The sequence below is a fragment of the Pteropus alecto genome, unplaced genomic scaffold, assembly GCF_000325575.1.
Source record: "Pteropus alecto unplaced genomic scaffold, ASM32557v1 scaffold78, whole genome shotgun sequence".
NCBI classification, from domain to species: Eukaryota; Metazoa; Chordata; class Mammalia; order Chiroptera; family Pteropodidae; genus Pteropus; species Pteropus alecto.
In genome coordinates, this window is record NW_006443124.1 from 14,820,216 (window position 1) to 14,845,689 (window position 25,474).

General features: G+C 48.5%; 2 protein-coding genes, 1 long non-coding RNA gene and 2 pseudogenes across 3 annotated transcripts; 2 read left to right on the plus strand and 3 right to left on the minus strand.

Moving 5' to 3' along the window:
- The first annotated feature begins 754 nt into the window (after positions 1-754).
- RMND5B (required for meiotic nuclear division 5 homolog B) lies at positions 755-6,153 on the plus strand. Its single transcript, XM_025040610.1, is given in 11 exon segments — positions 755-818; positions 1,564-1,713; positions 1,824-1,960; positions 2,583-2,683; positions 2,870-2,975; positions 3,749-3,844; positions 3,846-3,863; positions 3,865-4,007; positions 5,355-5,457; positions 5,535-5,698; positions 5,785-6,153. Coding segments are annotated over 11 exon segments (1,143 nt in total). The 3' UTR covers positions 5,846-6,153.
- A 918-nt stretch (positions 6,154-7,071) lies between these two features.
- On the minus strand, positions 7,072-10,981 carry NHP2 (NHP2 ribonucleoprotein). Its single transcript, XM_006923223.3, has 4 exons — positions 10,685-10,981; positions 10,543-10,612; positions 8,387-8,492; positions 7,072-7,452 (listed from the first exon to the last, which is right to left on the minus strand). The coding sequence occupies exons 1-4, from the start codon at positions 10,842-10,844 to the stop codon at positions 7,327-7,329; spliced, it is 462 nt and encodes a 153-aa protein (XP_006923285.1). The 5' UTR covers positions 10,845-10,981; the 3' UTR covers positions 7,072-7,326.
- Positions 7,467-10,424, plus strand: LOC112471926. The gene is made up of 2 exons (XR_003043469.1): positions 7,467-8,220; positions 8,544-10,424. It is a non-coding gene; the product is annotated as an uncharacterized LOC112471926 (long non-coding RNA).
- Positions 10,982-21,329: 10,348 nt separating the features above from the next.
- LOC112472008 lies at positions 21,330-21,448 on the minus strand (annotated as a pseudogene).
- Positions 21,449-22,302: 854 nt separating this feature from the next.
- LOC102878695 lies at positions 22,303-24,961 on the minus strand (annotated as a pseudogene).
- Between the last annotated feature and the right edge of the window lie 513 nt (positions 24,962-25,474).

The following is a 25,474-nucleotide window of genomic DNA, read 5'->3' on the forward strand; positions in this document are numbered from 1 at the left end:
TGTCTTGGAGTGTTCTTTATCACTACATAGAATTCTACCTCATTCTTGTACCATTTTATAGTTATGCAATGCTGTAATAAAATGCCCAGTGTTCCTTGCTTTGGCGACATCTGTTAATTGTGTGGAAAAAATGGCTTTCTCTTGCTGGTCGGAAACATCTCCACTGTCTATGCTCTTGGTAAACAAGTAGTTATGGCTGCAGTGTGTTTAGACGGAGATTTGTTGGGGCTGATGGTTGTTAGTAGGGTTCTTTGTTGGTGGAGATCGGGGGATTCTAAGTTAAAAGACTTTCATTTACTGAGAATGTTGCTCTGTCCTAAAAGGAGATGTGGCCACGGAATGTGCAGTGTGGCCCTCTGTGATGGGGGCGGGGAGGGTGGGGGTGAGAGGAGAAGAGAATGAAAAATGAGTGGCAGGCTGGGATTTGGGGGGGGGCATGCCAGTGCTTAGAGTGGAGTGAGGTTTTGCCCCATTGCCCTAGAATAGGTGGGTGGCCCAGCCACCAACTCCTGTTTGTATTTGTCAGGACTTATTCACTTACAAGTGGCAGAAACCCAGCTCAGACTAGCTTAAACAAACACACGAACAAAGTAGGGGGGTGGAGCTGCCTGGGTTTCTGGACTCAGGTAACGGAAATGTCCGGGCCAGCTGGATCCAGGTGCCCGTGTGACCCCTCAATCTACTGTGGCTTCATTCTCTGGGTGCTGCTCCCCTCAGATGGCCACAGCAGCTCCAGTCCATACTTCGTTTAACAATGTGGCAGAATGAGGCTGTCTTCCAGGGCTTTGTGGAGCTGAGACGTTCCCTGGCCCTCTTGAGTCACATTCTGTTCCTTGAGCTGAGGTGATGCCACCTAGAAAAGGGATGGAGACGCTGGGCCTGAAGAAGGGTTCGATGCCCTATGTGTCTTCCTCTCCTCCAAGCCCCACGTGCTCTTGGTGGTTAGTCTGGCTCCAGCCCAGCCACGGGGGTGAAAACCACTACGAGCCTGGGGTCCGGAGCCTGAAGTCCCTGAGCTTCCCTGGCTACCCCAGCCCTCCTGGTGTCCTCTGGGCTGATGAGAGTCATTCACATGGGGACAATGCTTTGTGGTTCAAAACCTTACACACGGCATCTCACTCAAGGCAACAAGGAGCCATCCAATGTGGTGATGAGGAGCACAGACTTGAGATCTGTCACTGCCAGATGTGTCACCTGGCAAGTTACTCCCTCACCTTCCTCAGGTGCAGGATATGATTCTAACAGTGGTGAGGATTAAGTGGGCTGAAATAAAGCACTTACCCACAGCAAGTGCCTGGTCACCTTCATTTTACAGCAGCCTACAAGGCCTGTGCTATCACCCCCCCTTTTATAGATGAGGAAATGAAGACTTCAAGAGATGAACTGCTGTCCTCTTGATCAGTTCAAAGTCACAGTTAAAAATTGACAGGACCTAGAACAGAAGCTGGGTCTTTCACTCCCGAGTCCAGGGCTGCTTCCCGTTCCCCAGGCGGCATTCAGGATAGAGGAAGCAGGAAAATGTCTGCTCCCGGGTTCTGACTCACTGCTAGTGTTTCTCTGCAGCCCTCCAGAGGACCCCTCTCTCAGCCACCCTCTCCCTGGTGATGTCCCAGTGCTGCCAGAAGATCAAAGACATGGTACAGAAACTGGCTTCAGACCACAGGGACATTCACAGCAGTGTCTCCCAAGTGGGCAAAGCCATTGACAGGGTGGGCGTGTGGGTGCCCCGGGCAGGGGTGGTGATGCCTGGAGCTGGCATTCATGAGGTTCATCAGGAGAGCAAGTGTGGCGAATGTGAGTCACCGGGCCCTCATCCTCAGCAGAACTTTGTGAGATTTGCCGTGTCATCTCTGACGCAGTGTGGGACTCGCGAGCGAAGCAGCAGCAGATTCTGCAGGTGGCCATTGTGGAGCACTCATACCAGCAGGGCGTGCTCGGTGTGGCCGACGAGCTGTGCCAAGTAACGGCCCGGTGGGGGAGATGCTGGGACCTGCCGGTTCTGCTTTCTACTTGGTAGTTTTCTTTATGGTAGATGCCTGTTATTCTTGACATAAATTTATTTTAGAAAGGAACAGTAACCCCCACCAAAAGTAGAAGGTAGCTCTACAAATATACATGGTTAAAAGTGAAGTCACTCATTTCTAGCTAGAATTGATTGCCAGCCAAGGTTCCGAGTCGAGGGCCTGATACTTCTTTTTTTAAAAGGGAGATTTGTAAAATGACAGAGTAGCATGGTTAGGTGTTAAAGACACACTGGCAGTGAAAGTAAAGATTCTTTCTCTTAAAGTAACTGAGAGGATTGAAAAGGAATAATTTCTCACTATGCTTCTCAACGCGGGCCCTGAGACTGTCTCCAGTACCCCGAGAGAGTTGGGGTCTGTCTTGTGGGAGGCCAGCATGTGGCACTCAGCCTCCTGGAATGGAGATGGGAATAAGAGGGGCCAGGTGGCTGGCAGGGACCATGGCTTTTCATGCAGACCCTGGCTCTCTCAAGCCTGTCTGGTCGATGAGGATTTGTTACGCTGGAGCAGAGGATTCTGGAAATACAGTCCTCCAGTGGTGGGATCACGCTCTCTCCACAGGAATCAACACTGAATGAGGGCCTGGATTTCAAGCAGCTTTTCTTGGAGTTGAATCGAATCCTGGAAGCTCTGCATGAACAAGACCTAGGGCTGGCATTGAAGTAAGTTGGCCCTGGGGTGGGCCAGCAGGGGACAAGTCTTTTCTCATCCATTGTACCTGATGTGCCTCCAGCCCTGTGTCCCAGCCTCACACAGGTTTCTGGAGCCCACTACTCAGTCCCAGCTGCCCCAGGGCCCCTCTTGTCACCCCACCTGCTCCACACTCAGCTGGCCCCTTTCTTCCCAAGTGGGCTGTCTCCCATAGGCAGTGCCTGCTCAAGCTCAACAGCCCCCTGGAGTTCCAGCTGCCAAGCACTCAGCACTTCCAGCCCTTTGCTTGGCTGCACCAGCATGGTAAGTGGCCAGGGCTCCTGGTTGGACGCTGCTGGGCCCTGGCAGACATCGGCATGTTTCTGGGGTGGTGCTCCTGGGCCTGAGACCTCTGTCCCCTCCTTCCTGTCTCTAGGTGAACCCCAAACTCAAGGCTCTTCCTCCTCTGCCACACTCTTCTAATTTTATCTCAGACCACCCCTTGTCTCCGACACCAGCTGCGTGGCACACCCACGTGCAGAGCGCACTGCTTGTGTGTGCCTACGACACACGCGCCTGCATGCTGCTCTGCCTCGGCATTGACTCTCTTGCCTAGAACCCCGCTCGTCCCTTTCAGACTCACTCAGCACCCTCTGTGGCGTCCTTCCTGAACCCTCTTCCTTAACACTCGGATCTGCAAACTTTAGCCTTCGTCTCACCATTAATAACGACTCTACTGCCAGTGATGTTTTCCTTTAGCTTCCCTCATATTTATTACTTCACGTTTTATTGAGAAATATACATCGAATTTTAATTAAATTTTAGCTAGATATCTCCTGGAAGTTTTTTAAAAAGGGAGATTAGCTAGTGTTGGAGAATAGACGTGAGCGCCAACCCGATGCAGTCGGAGGGATGGGAAGAGAACTGGGACCCTGCCTCCCGGACGCACATGGTGGTGCCTGTCCTTGTCTCACATACGCAACTCCACTGGAGTTTAGGGGAAATCAGTTTTACCCGAGGGTATTTCAGGCCCTGCTTGGCCAGGCAGGCACCGGGGAACCTCGGGGCTCAGCCTGTTCCCCATCCTGCTTCCACAGCCCTGCCACCCCCGGGGCTGGACCCTGAACCCCAGGGAGAGGCTGCCTCCTGGGCTCCTGTGCATCCGGAGCTGCATCTGGTTGCCTTGTAGAGATCCAGGTGATGATGGGCAGTTCTGGTGTACTTGTGGCTGGGCCTGAAGAAGTCGCCCTACTGCCACCTCCTGGACAACAGCCACTGGGCCAAGATCTGTGAGACCTTTACCTTTGATGCTTTTTCCCTGCTGGGGTTTTCCATGGAGTCGCCCCTCAGCGTCAGGTACAGCCAGCGTGTGGGGCAGCATGAAGGGGAGGCTTTCGAGGGAAACAATTTGTTGAGGCCCTGCTATGTGCCAGGGACGGTGCTCAGTGCCTTCACAGCCTAAACTGGCTCTCTCAGTCATTCTTTTAGGTAGGCATTACCTGTTTTCACAGGCAGATAAACAGTTTAGGAAGAGCTGTGGCCCAGGGTCACCATGAGGTTAGTGGCAGCGTCAAGGTTCCTATTTTGTAAGGTCTCTTGAATGAGTTCCCCATCTTGCCTGCACTTCATCATGGCTGGACTAGTACTAGACCCTCTGAGACTCGGGGAGACCTGCGTGGCTGAGTTACACTATCATGAGCTTTCACTCGGAAAGTCCCTACAGTAACACCCTTCTCATGACTTCACAGTGACCTAGGAGCTAGTGGGACTATTATCCTCTCCTCATAGACGAAGAAACAAGAAGTTCGAGGCGTGAGTGAACTTGCCTAGGGGATAAAGGGCATGTGGACCTGCCCCCAGAGCCGCACACTGCACCACCGTGGATCATGTCACAGTGCATTTTACTCAGACCGATTGTGGAGTCTCATGCTCTACCCAGTGTGGTGGACTTGTTATGGGACACTGTTTCCCAGCAAGACACCACCTGCACCTCAGACAGGACTGCCCTGTGCAGTTATTTACTGTATTTAACACCCGAGGCTCCAACCAGTCACAAACCATCGTGAGATCTGACCATTAGTAGACAGGCTGATCAAACTGATCACTGTCTCTATCACACCAAGGACTTCTCAATGGTTTGGATGAGCAGTTACATGCCTCCTTGATCTTTGTCTTTCTCATATGTTGTTTTAGGGTGCATTAGAATGATTCTCTACAATTGGACACATATAACTATGTGTCCTGATTTTCTAGGACCGATTTGGCAGTGTGCCACTTTAGAACCCTGTCCTGCGTCCCGTGCCGATGACAGTGTGCTGGTCCTTTGGTATATGGCCCCCATTTCTAAGTTGATATGCCCTAGTTGATAACCATTTATAGAGGTGCATTATGACACCATTAGTAGACAGGCTGATCAAACTGATCACTGTCTCTATCACACCAAGGACTTCTCAATGGTTTGGATGAGCAGTTACATGCCTCCTTGATCTTTGTCTTTCTCATATGTTGTTTTAGGGTGCATTAGAATGATTCTCTACAATTGGACACATATAACTATGTGTCCTGATTTTCTAGGACCGATTTGGCAGTGTGCCACTTTAGAACCCTGTCCTGCGTCCCGTGCCGATGACAGTGTGCTGGTCCTTTGGTCTGTCCGCTGGGGTCCTGGTCTGGCCACCCCAGCCCCTGCTCTTTGTCCCGCAGCTTCACCTCTGGCTGTGTGGTGCTGCCAGTGCTGATGAATGTCAAAAACGTGATTGAGCAGAGGCAGTACACAGGGGTTTGGAGTCACCAGGATGAGTTACTGGTGAGCCCTGGCAAGGGGAGGTGGGCAGAAGGCGCCAGGAAGGACAGCCACAGCCAGAAGTGAGACTCACCTGTCAGCTGGCCTCCCCAAATATTGAACTAGGCATGAAGTGCTGGTACCACTTGGTGTTCGCTTGCCCCATCCTCTGCCAGCACACCTTGGATTTCAACCCTCCCATCAGGCTCATCTGTGGCCATGTTATCTCCTGAGATGCACTCAACAAGCTCATTAATGGAGGAAAGTAAGTTCCCCATGCTCTGCTCCTTCTTGGCTTGGCTCTTCTGCTGGCCAGCGCTTGAGATATTCTTGGTTCTCATCCCTTTGCAGGCTCAAGTGTTCTTGTCCCATGGAGCAGAACTTAGCAGATGGGAAATGCATCATATTTTGATTCCTGCCTTGGAAGGAACTTTATTTAAAAGGGTTTTCACCCGTGAGCCTAGCTCTATCTCACAGGGGTGGTTGTCTTCAGTGGATGGTGGTTCTTTCCTGAGCAATTGTCTGAGTGCAGCCACAGGCAGGGGCCAAAGAGGAAGATGAACAACCTGGACCGGGCAGCTAGCTCCTTGGCTGGAAGGGCAGAGAGACGATGGTCTCTGTCCTCCTGCTTATATCTGCCACTGACTTGGTAGCAGCCGACAGAGGAGCAGGGGACTTGGGCAGCAGCAGCAGTCCTCTATCTCTGAGCCAGGTCTGACTGCCAGGCCAACACCGTGTCCATTCCTTCTGTATAGCCACACAACTGTGTATCTATCGTCTACTGTAAATAATCTGGGTTAGAAATGAATGCGTTTTATAATGTTGAGCAAATATATTCACAGGCTTTCTTCTACCTTCGCCTGCCTTTAGCTTCACTGACAAAGAATTACTACATGTCCACTGTACGCAGGTACTGGGCATGGTCTGGCTGCAGCTGCTCGTGGGAGTGTGGCAGCCACAGTGCCCAGTGAGGAAGAATTCACTACCTACGTATTAGAAATCAGAATGGGGAACTTGGGGAAATGAAATGACTTGCATGACAGGGCTCCAAGCTTGGAAAGGAGAGTGCTTGGAGCTTAAACCAGATCTGACTTTCAAGTCCAGGCTCTTTCCAGTTTATTCCAAGGCAACTAAAGCCTGACTGCTGCGTGCGCTGAATCCATGCTGGGCCTTTGAGAGCAGGCAAGTACATTCAGTCGGAAATGTTTGAAGGAACTGGGGTACCAGGGCCATCATGCCAAGCAGGAGATAGCCTGGGGTTTTGTATTTAACTTCCTATTCCTATTTAAAATGTCCTGTGTGGGTGGGCAAATTGCTTCCATAAGCTTCCCAGTGGCACTTAAGGCTCAGGGAGGAAGGCGAGAAATGGGGTGTCCCCATAGGGGCTGTAGGCTTCCACACAGTGGGTCTGGAATCAGCTCCCACCTACTCTGGAAGTCGGAGGTGAGAACTCGGGAGTAGGCAGCAGAGTCTGTTCTCAGCAAGAGTCTAGCACCAGCCCTGGCGCCAGGCGTGAGCACTGAACACCCCTGAAGTCTTTTGGCTTCTCCGGTGAGAAAGGCTGCTCGGCTCTTTCTTGCCCACCAGCTCCTTGGCCCCACCAGCAGCTGCTGCTTAAAAAAAACACCCACAGACTTATCACATTTAGTCTTAGCATTTACTTCCCCTACAACTCATCCTCGGAAATGAATGCCAGGAAACTTAAGAGGAAACAGCACTGATGGAGAAGATGCTGGCTTTGCCTTCACGAAATAGCTGTTGGAGCTGCTTGGGAAAAATACCTGCTCAGGGACTGGGGAGATACTGTGAGTAGACAGCAGGGGGTGTGGCTGGTTGGGCCACTGCCAACCCAGCAGCTTCCAGAGCTGAGGTCCAGGTTGTTGCCCAAGCCTTTCACATGGGTAGGGGCAGGGCTCGCACCTCCTCCAGGCATTCTTCATAGGCCTCCTGGTATTCCTCGTGGGGCTTGACCATTATCACACAGGTAGGGCGCTTGGAACCAGCGGCTGCACCCAAGTCCTACAGAGGAGAAAGAAGGGCCGTTTGGAAAAAAGGCCACACAACTTGTAAGCCAGGGAGTCACAAACCAATGACCCACTGGCCTAATCTGGCTCACAGACATGTGCTTTTCTAGTCATCATTATATTTAACCATTTTTCTGTTTAGAAAAAAAAAGTGCAGCTCATGTAGGAATGCTTCGTTTTCTAATTTGACATTTTCTGCGCTCGAACTACTAAAAACAGAATATGATAAACAGAATAATGTCAGTTGTTTCCTGAGACTATCAATATACTACAGCAATGCGAAAATAATAATAAAACAAGATATTTCATGGCAAACTTTGGGAGTAAGGTTAGGACTGTAATCCGTGAGTTATCTCAGAGCAAACGGGAAAGGGGTTAAAAACATTTCGAATTGGTTGCCATCATTTAAACTCAGCAGCAAACTTTCAAGTGGTCTAGCAACACTGGGCCTACATTCCCACATGGCAACTGCGAAAGGGCTCCAGTCCAGAGGGGCTGTCCCCTTGGAGGGAGGTGGGGGCTATGCTCTCCAGGTCCCTGCCATCTCCCATTGCCTGTGCCCTTGACCTGGCTCCTGCTATGTAAGGAGGTCAGATACAGGTCCCTAAAACACCCCCTGAGCACTGCACCTACCCAATAGGACTGACTTGGGCAGAGCATCTCAGTTGATGAAGCACATCCCCATATACTTTTCTGTTTTATTTCCACAGGCCACAGAAGAGGAGATTCCCATTGTACAAGAAGGAAATATAAGTACAGAGAGGTAACTTATCTGTAGTCCCCCAACTAGGAACCAGCAAGGCCAAGAATCCGTCCAGGCCCATCTTAACTCAGAAGCGGGTGCTCTTTCCCACTATGGCCTGTCACCACAGCCCCATCCCAGCCCCACCTCCTGTGGTGACCCAGATTGGGGCTCAAGTGCTCCTTACCGTCTTAGAGGGGATATAGATGTAGGGCAAGTTCCGGTCCTCGCACATAACTGGGAGATGGCAGTACACCTCAACGGGCAGTGTGTCTCCTGCCAAAACCATAATCCTGAACCAAGAGAAACATTGTCATTACTAACTTGCTCATTTTTTCTTTCAGTCGAAAGTACCATTTCCAGACTGGGCCTTAGGGTACAGACATGGATAAGATGGCCCTCTGCCCTCAAGGATCCCAGTTATTAATGTGGGTCTTCCCCTCTCTGAAAGTGTGTGCAAATTTATGTTTGGTGACTGCATTCTTCTGGGGAGGTGATCTCTAGTTCTTGGCAACAAATAAATGCCACCAAGTGTGATGAGTGGTGTCACACTGGGACAGATGAATCATGGATGAGTCAAGAAAGGAATCAGGAGGCCATACTTGAACAGAAAGCTGAATGATGAATGTCTGCCAGGCAGCCCATGGAGGGGCAGGGGGTGGGGAAAACATTTAAGGAGAATCAGAATGGCACCAGATACAGAGGCTGGCTGATGGCAGCCTGGGGTGGCTTTGGAATCCAGGATGGAGACAAGAAGCCTAGAGAGATAGGCAGCGGCTACACCCAAGGGCCTTTAGTGCCAGGCTAAGAAGCATGGGCTCAGTCCCAAAAGTGACAGAGAATCAATGAAGGCTTGCCAGAGTATCCTCAGCTAGGGCTTAGCTGGCAACATGTCAGGGCTCTGGAGCAAGGGCCTCAGGTGCCCTGAAGACACAGAAGGAAGAATCTGTATTCCAAGGGCAAGATGAAAACACCAAACACCAGGAGAGAGCTCTTGGTTCAAAACACTGGGTCCACACTCTCCCAGTTTGCCTTTTGCTTTGAGGGCTGGGCTCTCCTCTGCAGGCTCTGCCTCTTTAGTAGCCTTTAAATGCTTGTGCTCCTCACAGCCTGCTCCTTGGCTGCCCTCTCAGTACCTTCTGGCTGACCCCTTCTGGCCATGGCATCAAGTGCCATCTATGTGCTGACAACTCCCACTACTCCCAATCTATTCCCTTCAGCCTGGCCCCCTCTCTTCTAGGCTTGCGGCCCATATAACCACCTGCCTATTTGACAGTTCTGCTGGAGAGAAAGGGTCACAATTCTAAAAGGCACCTCAAAAACTTGCCTGGAACCAAACTCGTGATCATCCCACAGAAATCCAGCCCCCTCCACTGTTCACCTCTGTCCGTTTGGCTGGAATCCGTACTTACTACACCATGTCTGAAAGTCTTCTCAGACGCATTCACTTTAATTCTCTCCATTTCCGCCACTGCCTCTTCTAGACTACGGCAGCCTCCTAACTCAATTTCTCCAACTACTCTTGTGCCTCTGATCCCTTCCAAAGTTGCCAGAAAAATCTTAAGGTGTAAACATAATTACGTCACTCCCTGGCTTTAACCCTCAATGTCCTCCCAAAGCTCTCAGTTCAAAAAATTACTATGGCTTACAAAACCCCATGAGAAGGTAGCATTTCTGCCCACCACTAACTTTTCCTGCCCTGAGACCTACTTCCTTCTGGCAGGACCGCTTTCCCCCAAACTAATCCCTGTATCTTCAGATCTCAGCTATACCCAACTAGGTCAGATCCTCCATTGAGCATCAAGTCCCCTCAGCAATATTTATCTCTTGAGCACCTACAAGGTCCCAGACACTTCTGGAGATGAAGCAGGGAGAGACTTTACCCTATTATCCAAGAGCTTACTGTCTGGCCTGAGTAGGAGATACAGGGAATAAAAATGCAAATGAGTTTCAGGTTCTGATAAATGCCAGAAAAGAAAGATGTATGGTAATGAAGTCATTCTCACTGCACTCTATACTTTTCCTTCATAGTTATCTGTCACAACCTTTGTGTGTGGCATTATTTGATTAAAGTCATTGTCTGCCCATAGCACAGTGCCTGAAGAGTGGACACTCAAGTTGGCTTATTCGATTCGCTTCCCCTGGGATTCACTTTCCCCATGGTGTCCCTTTGAACTGAAGTGAGATGATGTAGCAGTTGGCTGTATTAAAAGGAATTTACTGACTGCTTGATTGTCTTCTAATAGAGTTAGTACTTTTACCGATTTTTACCGAGTACCTACTAAATAGGGATACCTTCATTACCGTTTAGAAATGCAAAATCCAGCGGGAGGGAGTTCTTACCCTTTCTCGCCTTTGTTGACAAACTTCTGAACCTCCTTTACCCCGCGCCGAATCTGCTTCTGCTTCACCGCTGCAACGACAGAAGGGTCAGTTGGGGGTCCTCAGTCCGCCACCCGCGCCCCTTCTGGCCACCGCGCCTCACCTTTCTTGATGCATTTGTATAGCTTCCGCGTGAGACGGCGAGAAGCTAGGGGCTGCGCGATGGGGTTCAGATTCACCAGCAGCTCGTGGTAAGTGCGCTCGCCAGAGCACGCCTCCGCCTGAGCCTCTTGCCCCTCCGGATCTCCCTTTATTTTGGTCATCACAGCAGCCGCGGGAAACGATTACCCAGTAGGTGACCCACGCGGCCCGTACTTCAGGAGTCACTTCCGGGTCATCCTCGCGGAGGAAAGCCGCCGAATACCACAGCCAATTAGGAAACGAGAGCTCGAACTCAGACCAATTGTTAACGATCAGCTCCTTAAATACAAAACTGAGGGGGCGGAGTCTCGGCCGCAGGGGCGTGACCACTCTCTCCACTAAGAGGCGGGGCTCCGGCTGCCCTCGCTGGCCCCGCGGGAACCTGAGGCGAGGGGCGGAGCCCGGAGGGAGGCGGGGCCTGGCGGGAGGCCAGGGAAGCTGGGAAGTGACAGGGGTACCGCCGGGCCTGGTGGGAGTTCGGCGTCATGAGTACGCACTAGGAGCGGGAGGAGGCGGTACCTGTGGGGCGTGATCAAGTCTAAGGAGGGGGCGGTTTCTTCCCAAACTGATGGGGCTGCGACCCCGCGCGGGGAGAATGTAAAGTAGTCCAGCGCGGTTCCAAACCTCTTAAAATCTGCCCCCTCAGACGGACAGTCCGCAGCCTGGTCAGGTCCCGGGTCCTGAGCTAGTCCTGGCTGGTAAAGCCGACGCTGCTAACGGTTTCCTCTGTTCTTGCACCATTTCTACACTCTGCTTTCTTTTTGCGGTCCGGTCCCTCTTCCGCAGGGATCTGTTCAAATGTTACCCACAGGATGGGGAATCCCCTGATGGCCACCTTATCTAAAATTGCAGTCCCTTTGACCCCTCCTTCCCTAACCCTTATGCCTCATAGTTCCACCGTGCCCTGGCATAACACACGGAGGGCATAGTGGAGACAGTTGGGTGAGGAGGAAAGCTGTGGACACTGGGGGAACCGCACTCCGGGATAACATAGGGACAGCTCTTGGGTAAGCGCACAGTTCAGTTATTATAGAGGATTCGTGGACTGTGACGCTGGGCAGACAAGCAGGCCTAGATTGGGGTGTTATCTCCGACTTATTTCTTGCACTGTCTTGGAACACTGGATGGATATTGATTAGATAATTGCTGCAAATTAATTGTCTTTGATTATGCGGTGGAAAGCCTGCCATTTCTATGGTGGAGGAACAGGCCAGTAAGTGGAATTTTAGAAGTCTGCAGGTGGCGGTGGGACCACAGGTCAGTTAAGCCATCTTTTAGGATGTGGTTCCATAGTGTAATGGTTAGCACATCTGCTTTACACCCAGAAGGTCCTGGATTCACATTGTCAGTAGAGCTATAGTCTGTGGTCTATGACCATGCCACCCTGAACAAGTCTGATGTCTGATCTCAGAAGCTAAGCAGGGTTGGGCCGGTTAGCACTTGGATGGGTAGACTACCTAGGAAGACCAGGTGCTGTAGGCATAAATAATAATAAGTTTTAAAAAACTGATCTTTTAGGGGATGGGCAGAGGGGAGGAGGACTTGGGAGGCTGGAAGAATGGAGTGAAGGCTTAAAGAAGTACAATTTAGTAGTTGATAGGTGGTCATGGGGATGGCGAGCACTGCATAGGGAATGCAGTTAGCAGTAATGTAATGGCTAGGTGGAGAGCCAGAGTAGAGGAAGAGTAATTAGGGAGATCATCGTATAAACTATATAAATGTCTAACCAATGTACTGTATACTCGAAACTAATAAAAGAAAATACAAAATAGAATAAAATAAAAATTGACCTTTTAACCGTGTAACCAGTTGTTAAATAAAAAAAGAATAGATTTTTTGAATTTAGTATTTTAATAAGAAAAATTAAGATGCAATTCATCCTAACCTTAGATCTCAACTAATTTCACAGAGATATATATCAACTGAACAATGAAAATACAACATATAAACAATATAAAATAATTTGAAAGTAAACAAAGTTCGTATACACAACATAACCCAAAATTGACTTTTTAAACTATGTTCGCTGTGGAGTTTCTTGAGAAAAGATAGACCTTCCTACGCTTTAGGACTAGCTTTAGGGCTGGTGATTACTGTCAGCTTTGCCTGACTGTCCACCCCAAGCCCTCCCCAACTTCTCCCTCCTCCAGGGTCCTGCACTGGCAGTTCTGGCCCTTTGAGCACACAGCTGACAGGGTTCTGCCGCAGGATGCTTTTCTGTTCCTCTTTCAGAGAGGTGGTGTTCCTGTGAATGTTTTCAGTATCGTAGGACAGATGACAATGTGTCAGGGTCGCAAAGGGCAGAAGTTCTGCCAGGTGTGTTCATGGGGCATGACAAACTCTATCCAGCAGAGAATTTCTTCCCTGGGAATCTTCTTCCTCAACTCAAAATTTCTTCTCCAACTTAAGCAAATGTGCCTCAGTTATGAAGGCCTCTCAGTTCCTATACATAAGGAGGAAGGAATAACATTTATGTGCCAAACATATGATATGTAATATCTCACCCAGTGCTCACAAAGAATACCTTTATTATTTCCTGAGGCTTGTAAAGGTGGATAGCTCTGCCAGCTTACAAAGCTGGATTTGAACCCAGGTCTGCTTGTCTCCAAGCCTGTGCTCTGTTCATGCCCTGTGACTTGGCATTAGACATTAGCTCAAAGGTCACAAAACATGGCTGGATAGTGAAAGTGTAAGAACCTCGGCCTTGTCAGGTCACAAGTGTTAGCTTTTTGAGCGATAAGACAATGAAGTGCCAAAAACGAATATGTCCTCAGTAAACCACACCATGTATTTCTAACACTAGTCTCAAAGATCTGTTCCAGATCCAAGGTGGTTTATGTAATTTTACAGTTTTTGTTCAAATGGCCACTCGAGCTCAGTTGAGGCATTGCAGAGAGGGCGAGAACAATCAATTTTAGGACATTTTCATTACTTCAAAAGGAATCCCCACACTCTTTAGTTATCACCCTCTGACCCTCTCATCTTCTCTAGGCCTAAGTAAGCACTAATCTACTTTTTGTCTCTATAGATGTCCCTGTTCTGGATATTTCATAGAAATGGAATCATATAGTATGTGGCTTTCTATGTGTGGCTTCTTTCACTTAGCATAATGTTTTCAAGGTTCGACCACGTTGTAGCCTGTGTCAATGCTCCATTATCACATAACATTCCATTGTATGTTTATACCATGTTTTATCCATTCATCTGTTAATGACAGTTGGGTTGTTTTTACCTTTTGGCTATTGTGAATAGTGCTGCTATGAACATTCATGTACAAGTTTTCATGTGGACGTGTTTTTGATTCTCTTGGATATATACCTATAAGTAGAATTGCTGTGTCAAATGGTAACTCCATGCTTAACTTTTTTGGGGAACTGTCAGGCTGTGTAAAACAGTGGATGCACCATTTTAAACTTCTATCAGCAGTGGACAAGGGTTCCAATTCTCCACATTGTCACCAACATTTCCTGTTATCTGACTTTTTCATTACTGTATAGTAATCCTAGTGGGTGCAAAGTAGTATTTCTTAGAGGTTTTGATTTGCATTCCCTTGATAGCTAATGATGCTGAACTCTCCCCATTTAAGCCAGAAGTAGTCACTATTAAGTTTTTTGTATACATGTGCAAGTATATACATATATATATGTTTATTTACATACATTAAAAAATATAATATACTGTTCTGGCAATTTATCTCTACCTATCAATATATCTTGGAAAAATTTTCTGTTTCCACCATAAAGATAAATCTTTTAATGCTTCTGTCATATCGCATCATAGGAATTTTCGTAATTACTTTAGCCAGCCCTTCCTGATGGACTTTAGTTTGTTTTTAGTGTTTTTAGTATTTTGATAAGTTTGCAATGAATATTGTGCAATATCTTTGGTACTTTTGTGAGCTTATCCAAAGATAAATTCCTAACAGTTATAATTTGGACACATACAGTATATCCAATTGTCTTCTAAAGAGGTACAGCTTACAATTGTCCTAGTAGTGTCTCTCCATTGCCTGCTAAGACTGGGGTTTAGCAACTCCCTTTTTAGGGGGTGGAAGGGTGGTGATGATCCAATAAGAAGAAGTGGTCTCTTGTTTTCCTATGCATTTCTTTAGTTTAGAGAGAGGCTGGGTATTTCATATTATTATAGGTCATTTGTATTTCTTTTTTTGTTAACTCTATTTTATTCTTGTCCGGTTTTTCTATAGGATTGTTTCTTACCACTTTAGAAAAGCTTTTTGTACTTGAAGGAAAATTTTCCAGTGCTTGTGTGGTTTCACTGTTTACATGAAATTTTTTGATCCATCAGGTTTAAGGTGAGTGTCAGGAGCAAGGCAGGGCTCCAGGGCTCCTAACTGTGAGCTTAGCTTTCCTCCAGATAGCTAGCCGTTGTTCTGCTGCCATTTATTGAATTCTTTCTCTTTCTGCCATTCATTTAAAGTGCTTCTGTTGTGTACTAGATTCTTAAATATGTTTGGGTACATTTCCAGCCTCTCTATTCTTTCTCTAGTACTAAATTGCTTTGGTGGCTCTACTGTTCGGTTTTTAAAATTTGTTTCTTTGTTCAGTTTTTAACTATTTTTAATATCTAATAGGGCTTTGGCAGTTTGCCAGTTTAAACCAAGTTTAGGGAAAAGGGTGCGAGTAGAGAGAGGAAGGGTCTGGGGATCAAACAGACCAGGATTTGATATCAGACATCCAGTTTATCAGCTTTAGAGGCCTGGTTGAATTGCTTCACTTTACCATTGCTGTGGTTTCATTGTGCTTCAGTTCTTTTACCTTTAAAATGGGATGGCAATTCAATGAGATGCTGCTGCAGGAAAGGCCTGGCTGCTGACAGGCACATGCTGGGTGCAGAGGTTTCCTGCTATCCATGGGGCACTGCCCTGGGCCTGAGCTTTAGAGGGCCAGAGTGAAAAATCCGCAAGAAGCCTTTTGAGCCATGTTTCTCTTGCTCAGGCCCGCTTCCATGTCTGGAAGTGGACTTTCCCTTCTAATAAAGTTTTTCTTTTCTGCTGTAAAAAGAAAGGATGGAAGGAAGGAAGGAAGGAAGGAAGGAAGGAAGGAAGGAAGGAAGGAAGGAAGGAAGGAAGGAAGGAAGGAAGGAAGGAAGGAAGGAAGGAAGGAAGGAAGGAAGGAAGGAAGGAAGGAAGGAAGGAAGGAAGGAAGGAAGGAAGGAAGGAAGGAAGGAAGGAAGGAAATCTGTAAAACCAAGGGATATGTCCCCATCCCCAATCCTCCAGGTGCAGGAATTCCCATGGCCTGCCTGTCTCCCCCATCTGCTCTTCAGAGGGAGAGCTGTCCCTCTGAAGGGTGGTCTGAAGGGTGGTCTGAAGGGTGGTCTGAAGGGTGGTCTTCAGGCAGGTCTAAAAGGTGGCCAAGGTGTTGGTGGGTAGATGGTGCACAGAGCATGGACGTTTGGCTTGGGGCTTCCACATATGCGCATGTGGGTCCCTCACTATACAGTACATAGTGAGGCAGGAAGGAATAGAAAAGGGGAGTCGGGACTCCATCTGTGCTCTTGCCCTGAAGCCCTCCAATGGGGGCTTCTGGTGTGGCTGGCAGTCCGTGGTGTTCCTTGGCTTGCAGACACATCAACGTGCGCCTCCATTATCACATGACTTTCTTTCTGTGGGTCTCTGTCTTCACATTGGCATTTTTCCTCTTCCTATAAGGACATCAGTCATATTGGATTGAGAAGCACCCTAATGGCCTCATCTTAACTTGATGACCTCTGTAAAGACCCTGTTACCAAATAAGGTCACATGCACAGGTCCCAGGGGTTAGGAATTCAACAGATAATGTTTTTCCCCTCTTTAATTCCCCAACCCCAATTTCCACTCCTGACCTACAGATGTTGCTGTCTTCCCTTAAGAACTGGATCTCTGAAGGCAGGGCGTCTCCTCCCATGTGCTCACGGTGCATACCCAGGGCCTGGCTCACGTGGGGCCTGGCTCACCCCCGGGCCTGGCTCACCCTGGGCCTGGTGCCCCGGGTGCACTCAGGGTATGGTCAATGGCTCCACCTGGGGCATGAACCCAGGACCTTCTGCGTGTAAAGCAGACGTGCAAACCACTACACTATGGAGCCACCCCTCAACAGATCTTTTTAGGGAACCCACAATACTGGGAACTCTGACCTTAGCAGGGTGTGAGCTGGAACTTCCTGTGCGGCCATGGGATCAAGTGAGGCTGAGCCAGTCTGTGGGCCACCTGGACAGGTGTGGGCAGTGATGGGGCAGAGGGCTGGGCAGTGTCTAATGTGGTGTCAGTGCTGACTCTCCCTTCCCCTTTCCCAGCCAGTGAACTGGAGTGGGCAGTCACATGGGGCTCTGATTTCTGACGGAGATAAAATTAGAAGGGAGGACTGGACTTTTAGAAGTCAAAGGGACCCCAGGGACCATCTAATCCAGACATTAAACAGATGAGAACCTGAGGCAGTGCCATGAGATGCTTTGTGTTCTGGTTGGATGGTTTGTGGGGAAGCCGTGGGCTGTGGGCTGTGGCTCCAGTTGCTGGGGGGTTGGGGTGGCCACTGAGTCTCTCATTAGCCCTGGATCCCCAGTGGTAGCCTGGGCCAGGCTCTCTGTCTGGCCACTAACTCCTACCAAAAGTGTACTTTTCCCAGATGGCTTTTTTGTCTGGGGCTGGTGGTAGATGCCTGTGCCACTGCTGTTTCAGTGCAGACTCTTGCTCCCATGGTCCTGAGGCTTGTGGGGGCCTGTGGGTGCCGTGCTGGCTGTCTCTTCCCTAGAGTCTCCCCACCCCCCACCTCCCACCCTGCAGCCTCTCCTGGGCTGCAGCGCTTGCCACCCACTTCATCTGTTGCCCTCTGCCACTGGCTTTACGTGCTCTCAGAAATCAGGAAATTTCTCCTTTGTTGAAGACTCTCCTGTGTGTGTGTGTGTGTGTGTGTGTGTGTGTGTGTGTGTGTGTGTGTGTTTGCATAACCTGCCCCCTCTCCAGGGTGCCATGCTGCCTCCACTGTTTAACGGGATTCTTGAGTAAGGGCTTCACGGGCACATTTTCCGTTCTGGTGCCCAGAAAATCTCTTCCTTGTTCCTCAGAAAATCTCTTCCTTGTTCCTAGGCCTCCTGGAATTGACATGGGCGTGCCTGCTGGACTTTGTTCTGTAGAGTTAGCTCCATTCCTTACATGGCTGGTCCCTAGGCAGCAACACCTGGGGCTCCAGCTTCAATTTACACTTAAGGTCAGGGCAGAGGATGCCAGTGTGGCGCTCATGGGCTAGAACTCTGAGAGACCTGAGTTTTTGCTGCCAGAATGTCTGTGGAATCGGTAAAGTGTCAGGAATAGAGGGAACGCTGAGGAGGTTTGGATCTCAACCATCACATACTGGACTCCCAGTTCATCCCAAAAATGAATGGAATGAGCACCTGGAGTGCGTCAAACATTGTGCTTGGCATCGGTGGGCATGATGGTGTACAAGAGAAAGGCCTTGCCTCCCTGGAGGATGCCTATAAACTCTGGTTCCACGTTGCATGATGGGGAAGCACCAGGAGTGCTAAGAATACAGAACTGGAACCTAGGAAGGGATCTGGGAAAACTTGCTTCCTATTGAGATTGGCTGGTGGGTAGGGGCAGGGAGGGGTGTTGGGAATTCCTGGAGGTGGCCAGGGCAGGGTTAAAGATGGCCAAGTGGCAGAGCCTACTCAGATGGCTACCCCCAGTGCTGCTCACAGCTGTATTTACTTTTGGGGTCCCTCTGTCCCACAGCACAAAGTTTCAGGAGGGTAGAGACCATCTGTGGTTCTTGGTACCTGATGGGGAGTCATAGCTCAGGTAACACATGAACAAATGAACTTGATGGAGTTCTGTTTAGATCCTGAGGCTACTGAGGAGCACTGCAGGAGTTTAAGTCGGGGTTAAGCTGATTAGCTTTGAGCTTTTGGAAGATTATGCAGGCTGCTGTGGGAAAACGGGAATGGACAGTATGTCTGGGGAGCTTCCTCTGGCTTACCTGAAGGGGAGTCAGAGAAATTTGAATCTGGCACCTGAAGATGAAGGCAGCTATGTGCAAGGACCAAAGAGTAGCAGCAAGAAGCTGAGAAGGACCCCTGACTGACAGGTAAGGGTGACCTAGTTCTACAACCACGAAGAACCGAATCCTGCCAACAGGAATGAGCTCAGAAGACGACCCCCAAGTGCCAGGTGAGATCACAGCAGGAGGAAACTTTGACTTTAGCCTTGGAAAGCACCAAGCAGAGAACCCAGCCACTTCACCCTGGACTTCCAACCTGCAGACCTGGAAGGGAATATATGGGTGCTGTTCTAAGGCACTGAGGGTTGTATGTTATAACAGCAATAGAAAACAACCGCACTGATTTCTGGATGCATTCACTGAATTGAAAACAAAGGTGGACAGTGGGTCAGAAGGCAAGCAGAGAAAAGAAATAAGTCCAGGTAGATTTGGAGTGGGCAAGGACCAAATGCATAGAAAGTAGGTGCTGGATAAATGTTGGCCACTGTGGCCATGGCTGAAACTGCGGGGACACTTAGGTCCCAGATGCAGGTGCAGATCTGCAGAGGGGCCTTTGCCTACAGACAATGAGGCTGTCTCAAAGTCATGGATTCCATGAGGTGTGATGGGATGGAGAAAGCAGGTGATATTGTCATGGCCCAAGCCCCTTTGAACCCCATGGGGCTGGGTTCTGTCAAGCAGGCCCGTTTTCGCCCTCTCTGCCTCGGAGCTTGAGCCTCTCCTCCCTCGCATGTGTGCCCTGTCTATGGAGCAGGGAGGAATGAATAGGAGTCCGTTGTGGCCAGCTCTGTCTTGTGAACTTTTTATGACTATGCTCTATTGACAGATGGTTTCTTGCTTTGCCTTTGGAGGGGACAGGGAGGTCACAGTCCCACTCCTAGAATGTGAGAACTGGAAGTGTATTCAGGGCCCATCTGTTCTCCTTTGCCCTATAACAGAGGGAAATGATGAGGCTTGGAGAGGGAGGGACACCCTCCATTCACAGAACAAACCAGGGACCAGGCTCCTTTCCCTCCTTCCTTCCCACCCTCCCTCCCTCCCTCCCTCCCTCTCTCTCTCCATCATTCAGACATAGCTTCCAGCTGGGGATGGAGAGAGGCAGGATTCTGGAAGCAGCAGGCCATTCTCCTCCTAGTCCTGTGTTTCTTCTCCACAGACCCCAATACTGCCAAGGAGAGAAAGTCTGTGTGCCTCATGCTTCGAAAGGCCAAAACTCACAACGTCAGAGTTTTGAGTAAGGAAAATTTCATTGAATGAGAAGGTGCCAACCGAAAGATAGAAGACCTAGTGTACCTCAAATCCATCTTAAAAAAGAACAGAGTTCAGGCTTCTTTTATGTCAAGAGAAGGGGAAATGGGAAGGGCGAGAGATGATTGACTACTGCAGACATCCGGGCGCCAGCAGAGGTCCAAGGAAGACTGTGCTAGTTGATGTGAGTCTGGTCACAAGGTTCCTGCAAATCTCTGATAAACAATACATACTTCCCTTTATCTCCTCAAGCCACAAGCAGAATTCCTCTAATGATTAGCATGTCTGTATGTAAGACTAAGCAGAAACTATTAGCCTGAAGGCCATGGGAACAAAGTGGGCTTCAGCAAGATGAAGTCAGAGAGACTGAACATTTCTCTTTGTTACAATTTGATTTAGATCAGGGATTGGCAAACGTTTTCTGTTAAGGGCCAGATGGTAAATATCCGAGGCTGTGGGCTATATAATCTCTGTTGCAAATATTCAACTCTGTTGTATAGCACAAAAGCAGCTGTTGACGATATATAAAAAGATGGACATAGCTGTGTTTCCATAAAAAAAATTATTTATAAAAAAGACAGAGGGTTGCCTTTGGCCACGGGCCATAATTCATGGTTGTTGATGGTTGACTAGGTAGTTGAACTAGTTGATAGTTCACGGTTGATTTGGATGATGGTGGTGGTGGTGGCTTCCCCTATTGTCATCAATACCATTATTTGGAGCCTAGTTGTAGAAGGTCTTAGATGCCTAAAGCACTTGCTGGTGATACAGAGCCCTTAAGAGATTTTTAAAAAATAGTAATATGATTGTTTTCAGATTTAAAAAATTTTAACAAGTAATATACTGACATCACTCAAAATTATGCCAAAAAGTTATACAGTGAAAAACTTCCCTCTCATCCATTTTCGTTACCCATTTATCTAAGTAGAAGCAACCAATGAGACTCTTTTCTACATACAGAGTCTATATCTATCTATATTTACGCTAATGTTATTTACCCTACTTTTCATTTTACACACAGTATTCTGCATCTTGCTTTGTCAGTAGGAGACTGTCCTTATACAGTTTTGGTGTTTGTATTCAGATAGCACTAACAAATTAATTTATTAAATGTCTAGGGAAGTTTAACATCATGATGGTGAATCTTTCTCGTTAGGAACGCAATAGGCCTTTCCATTTGCTCAGATCTTTTGTGTGCCTAAGTATTTCATATTTTCTTCCTTTTTATCTTGAATATTTCCTGTTGAGTATATTCCTAGGTGTTTTAGGTTCTTTCTTCCTTTATATCTTCTGATTATTGTTAGCATATACGAAAGCCACCTTACTAAATTTTCTTATAGTTTATTTTTTATTTTTTATTTTTTATGCCTATAGCACTTGGTCTTCCTAGGTGGTCTCGCATTCAAGTACTAACCAGGCCCAACCCTACTTAGCTTCCGAAATCAGACGAGATCGGGCTTGTTCAGGGTAGCATGGCCGTAGACTCTCTTATAGTTTAGAATAGTGTTTTGGTTAATTCTCTTTGGGTTTTCCATGTATATAATCATATTATCTGCAAATGATGATTTTACCTGCTATTTTCCTATTTTATATTTCTATTTTTTTCTCTTGTCCAATTGCATTGGTGGTTCCTCCAGAAAAGGTTAAATAATAAATGGAAGAAGGCCTCTTTATATTTTTTCTTACTTTAATGAAACTGCTTCTGGAAGACGATTTTTTTTTTAGGGAAAAAAAGTTTATTTAGTCAGAGAGCCTTCGAAGGCACCTGGTTTCTGTTGATTATAACAAAGGCAGTAAAATGGCAACAGTATGGGGTGCATGATGGGTAGGAACAAAGCAAGGGGAGCAGAGGAGGGACGGGGGAGGTTGGGAGAAGAGGCACAGAGGGAGAAGGGAGGCATGGAAACATCAGACTGGATCTTAGAATAGGCAGTCCTGGCCCCTTGCCACCCTGGTACAAGCAGATGAACATACGGACACAGACAGACAGACAGACACACACACGCGCGCGCGCGTGCACACACACACTCACACACTCACTCTGAGCCTAGGGGCCTCTGCTGTACTGCTCAATCAAGGATCAGTAAGATCCAGGTGTGGGAGGTTTCAAACATATGCAGAGACTGCATCCCCTCCCTAGACTCTGATCCTCAGGCCCACAATGTCCCTGCTGTCCACCAGAGACTCCCTCCTCAGGGGCGTGGACACCTGGGCCCAGCACAGGCCATGAGAAAGCAGGAGTCAGCTAGAAGAGAAAACCTCCAGCCCATCCCTGCCCAGCCCTGAAGAGGGAAGGGTCAGGTGCAGGGAGCTGGTGCAGTCCTCTGTTCATCACTGGTCACACAATTGCTTGGAACAGGAAGGAGAAGACAGCCCCCAGGGCCAGGCCAAGAGACAGAAAGAAGGCCATCATGGTTCCAACTGTCTCTGCCTTAGCCGGCATCACTTTCTTGGGCCCAAAGCATATGCAGAAACTGGTGAGGTAGCCGTTGGAGAAAGTGAAGGCGGCCAAGAAGATGATGAACTGAGTCTAGCCCTCCCGGCACTGGCAGGGCTAGATGTTGCAGAGCCACAGCAGGGACACGAACACCAGCCAGGCCAACACCAGGCTTGGCAGCCAGGCCACATGGACACGGCTGTGAGGCTCCCATCCAGCCAGTCAAAGACATTGAAAGTCAAGAAACAAGACATGAGAATGAAGGAGTCTTCCCAGGTGCTGGCGTCTGCAGTGTTGGATTTGACCTCAGCAGTCATGGCAGGAAACGCCCCAATGGTGACTGTGAAAATGAAGCAGACAGAGAAAGCTGAGACTAAGATATTTTTGAGGCTGGCTCAGATTGAGTGGCTTTTGGTGGTGGGCTGAGAGTTAGGGGCTGAAAATCCAGCCTCCTCTTTGCCTGCTCTTGGCTCCTCTCCTGGGAGATGACAGGTAGTGGAAGGATCTTTACTAATGAGGTCCATCTTGGTCTCCTACTCCCCAGGTTCTTTGAGCTTGAGCTGCTGGTAGTAGCAGTAGAATTCCAGCCAGGGCGGCCCAAGTAACAGATGATGGTCAGACTGATGCCCCCACAGGCTGTGATAAAATAGCCAAAGGCACTTTCTAATAGCTCTGAGCCTCTAGCGATGGCATAGATCATGGCAACTGAGCCAAAGATGCCTGCCAGGCCCTAGATGCTTATGATGGGGACCGTGTAGTTAGCAGGCAGGAGGCCAGACAGACCAAGCAGGCCACCCTGCAGAATGGCACCAAACAAATTAATGAGCATGATCTTGATTCTGGTGATGATGAAGAAGGGCAGGGCGTCCAGGGGCACCTTCAGTGGGACAGCAGTGATCAGGAACACCAGGAGCATAGCCACAAACAGATGGGGGGTCCCCTGATGCAGAAAGGAGTTGAGACAGGTGAAGAGCAGCAGGGGCAACATGGCACACAGGGTCATGACATTGTCAAAGATGGCACTCAGAGAATTCTGCTCTAGAGAGGGCGCTGTGGGGGCGGGTAAGGCCTAGATGTCCCTGATCAGTTTAGCAGTGACCAAGGACACATTCTGGGACTGGTCCAGGCAGTTTGTGAGTGGCTGTCCCGAAAAAAATTCCGGGGAAGCAGGGTCCCCAGACCCAGCATGATGAGGCTAAGCCAGACAGCTTTGTACCTGTCTGGAGGCTGGGACTGGTTGTCATGGTGACAGTGTTCTGGATTTTGCCTAGCTGACAACCCCCTCCCTCTGAGGTTTGCAGATGCCCAGACTTGCCAGCAGAAGGGTGGGAGCAGAGGGGGCCTGGTCAGTCCCTGGGTGATGGTCCTACCTCCAGCTCTGTCAGCAGGCCATGTCCATGGGCTCCTCCTGGATAAGGGTCCAGAATGAAGATGGTGCACAGGGCATATGGGGAGAGAACCTCCCAGGCCTTGATCCTGAGTGAATTTTCTTGTCCTGATACTCAGAGGCAGGGAGCTGGTTGTTTTTTGAAATGTTCATTTTATTCTGTTTTGTCAAGAGCGTTTACTAAAAATATATATGTTGAAATTTATCAAATGTCCTGTTAGTATATATTGATGACTGTTTTTTTTCTTATTTTATCTATTAATATGTTGCATTATATTAAGAGTTCCTAATATTAAACCGTCCTTGATTTTCTGGAATAAGCCTTGTTTGGTTACGATTTAAAATTATTATTAATGTGCAGTTGGATGGTGTTTGCTTATACTTAGTAGCATTCTTGCATCAATTGAGCTCAGTCTGTGGTTTTCTGTACTGGGTGTGTTAAACCTGATGCCTGAGATGTCCTCCGAGCACAGGTGTGTGGGAGGCTGCAGCACCTGTGCACCTGGAGCTCATGGGAAAGGGCCAGACTAGGGAGAGAGATCTGTGAGCTTCTTGCATAGAGGTGGTATTTTGTGCCAGGAGACTGGGTGAGATCACCAGGGACTGAATGGATAGAGTTGAAGAGAAGAAGACTGAACCCTGGGTGCTTCCACATGTTCTAGTTGGCCTCTGAGGAGGTACCAGCAGAAGTGGGAAATGATTTGGCAATAAGGAGGAATGAGATACTGATCCGTGCTATTGTATGGATGAACCCATTATGCTGGGCGCAAAAGGCCACATGATTCCATTTATATAATATGTCCAGAACAGGCAGATCTATAGAAATGGAATGTAGATCAGTCATTGTGGGGGCTGGAGGGAGGGTTCAGGATGGGAATGGCTGCTGGCGGGTAAGGGTTTCTTCTTAGGTGATGCAAATGTTCTAAATTTAGTGACAACTCTGTGACTATGCTAAAACTACTGAACTGTACACTATGAGTGGGTGTATTTTATGGTATGTCAATTATATCTCAATAAAAATGTGTGTGTGGGCGGGGGGCGGAACCTGCGAAGTGGCTAGAATGAAGAAATAGAATCTGGTGACTGGCAGGAAGCTCCCCACCCCAGGTCAGGGCTCAAAGCCTTACCAGTGGGAGGCCAGTTCTCACCTTTTTTGGCAAAGTGGAGGAACATTGATTGGGGACAAGAGTACTTGGCAACAAGTTCAATTCTTTCAATTCTTGTACATTATTCTTCATTGCTAGGCGTACTAACCTGGCAGCCAGAAAAGAAGGTCGATTTTAGAAGGAACACTTCCCCAAGAGGAAAAGATTTACTGGCAGGAGGTGACAAAGAAAAATGAGTAGGCTAGGCGCTAGAGCCTAGACTCGCCCTACATAAATCAGCAGGTGACCTGGCTGACCTGGGCCGGGAGAGAGGATGACTGGGGCTGATTCTGGAAAGGGAGACGCCGCGGGGCAGAAGGACTAGGAAAGGTGGGCGGGGCTGTGCCTGGGTGGAGGCACAGGAAGGATTAAGGTGTGGAACGTCGGAATTGATGAGGTTTATGTCTTGGGGGTAGAAGGGGAAGGAAGGAATGGTCCTGGAAATCTGGCCCATGCCTCGCCAGGCCGTTTGGAAGTATCTGTTGGTAGCCCCGCGTGAGTATAAGGCTGGCCCCCAGCCTGGGAATTGGTCCTTATGTGG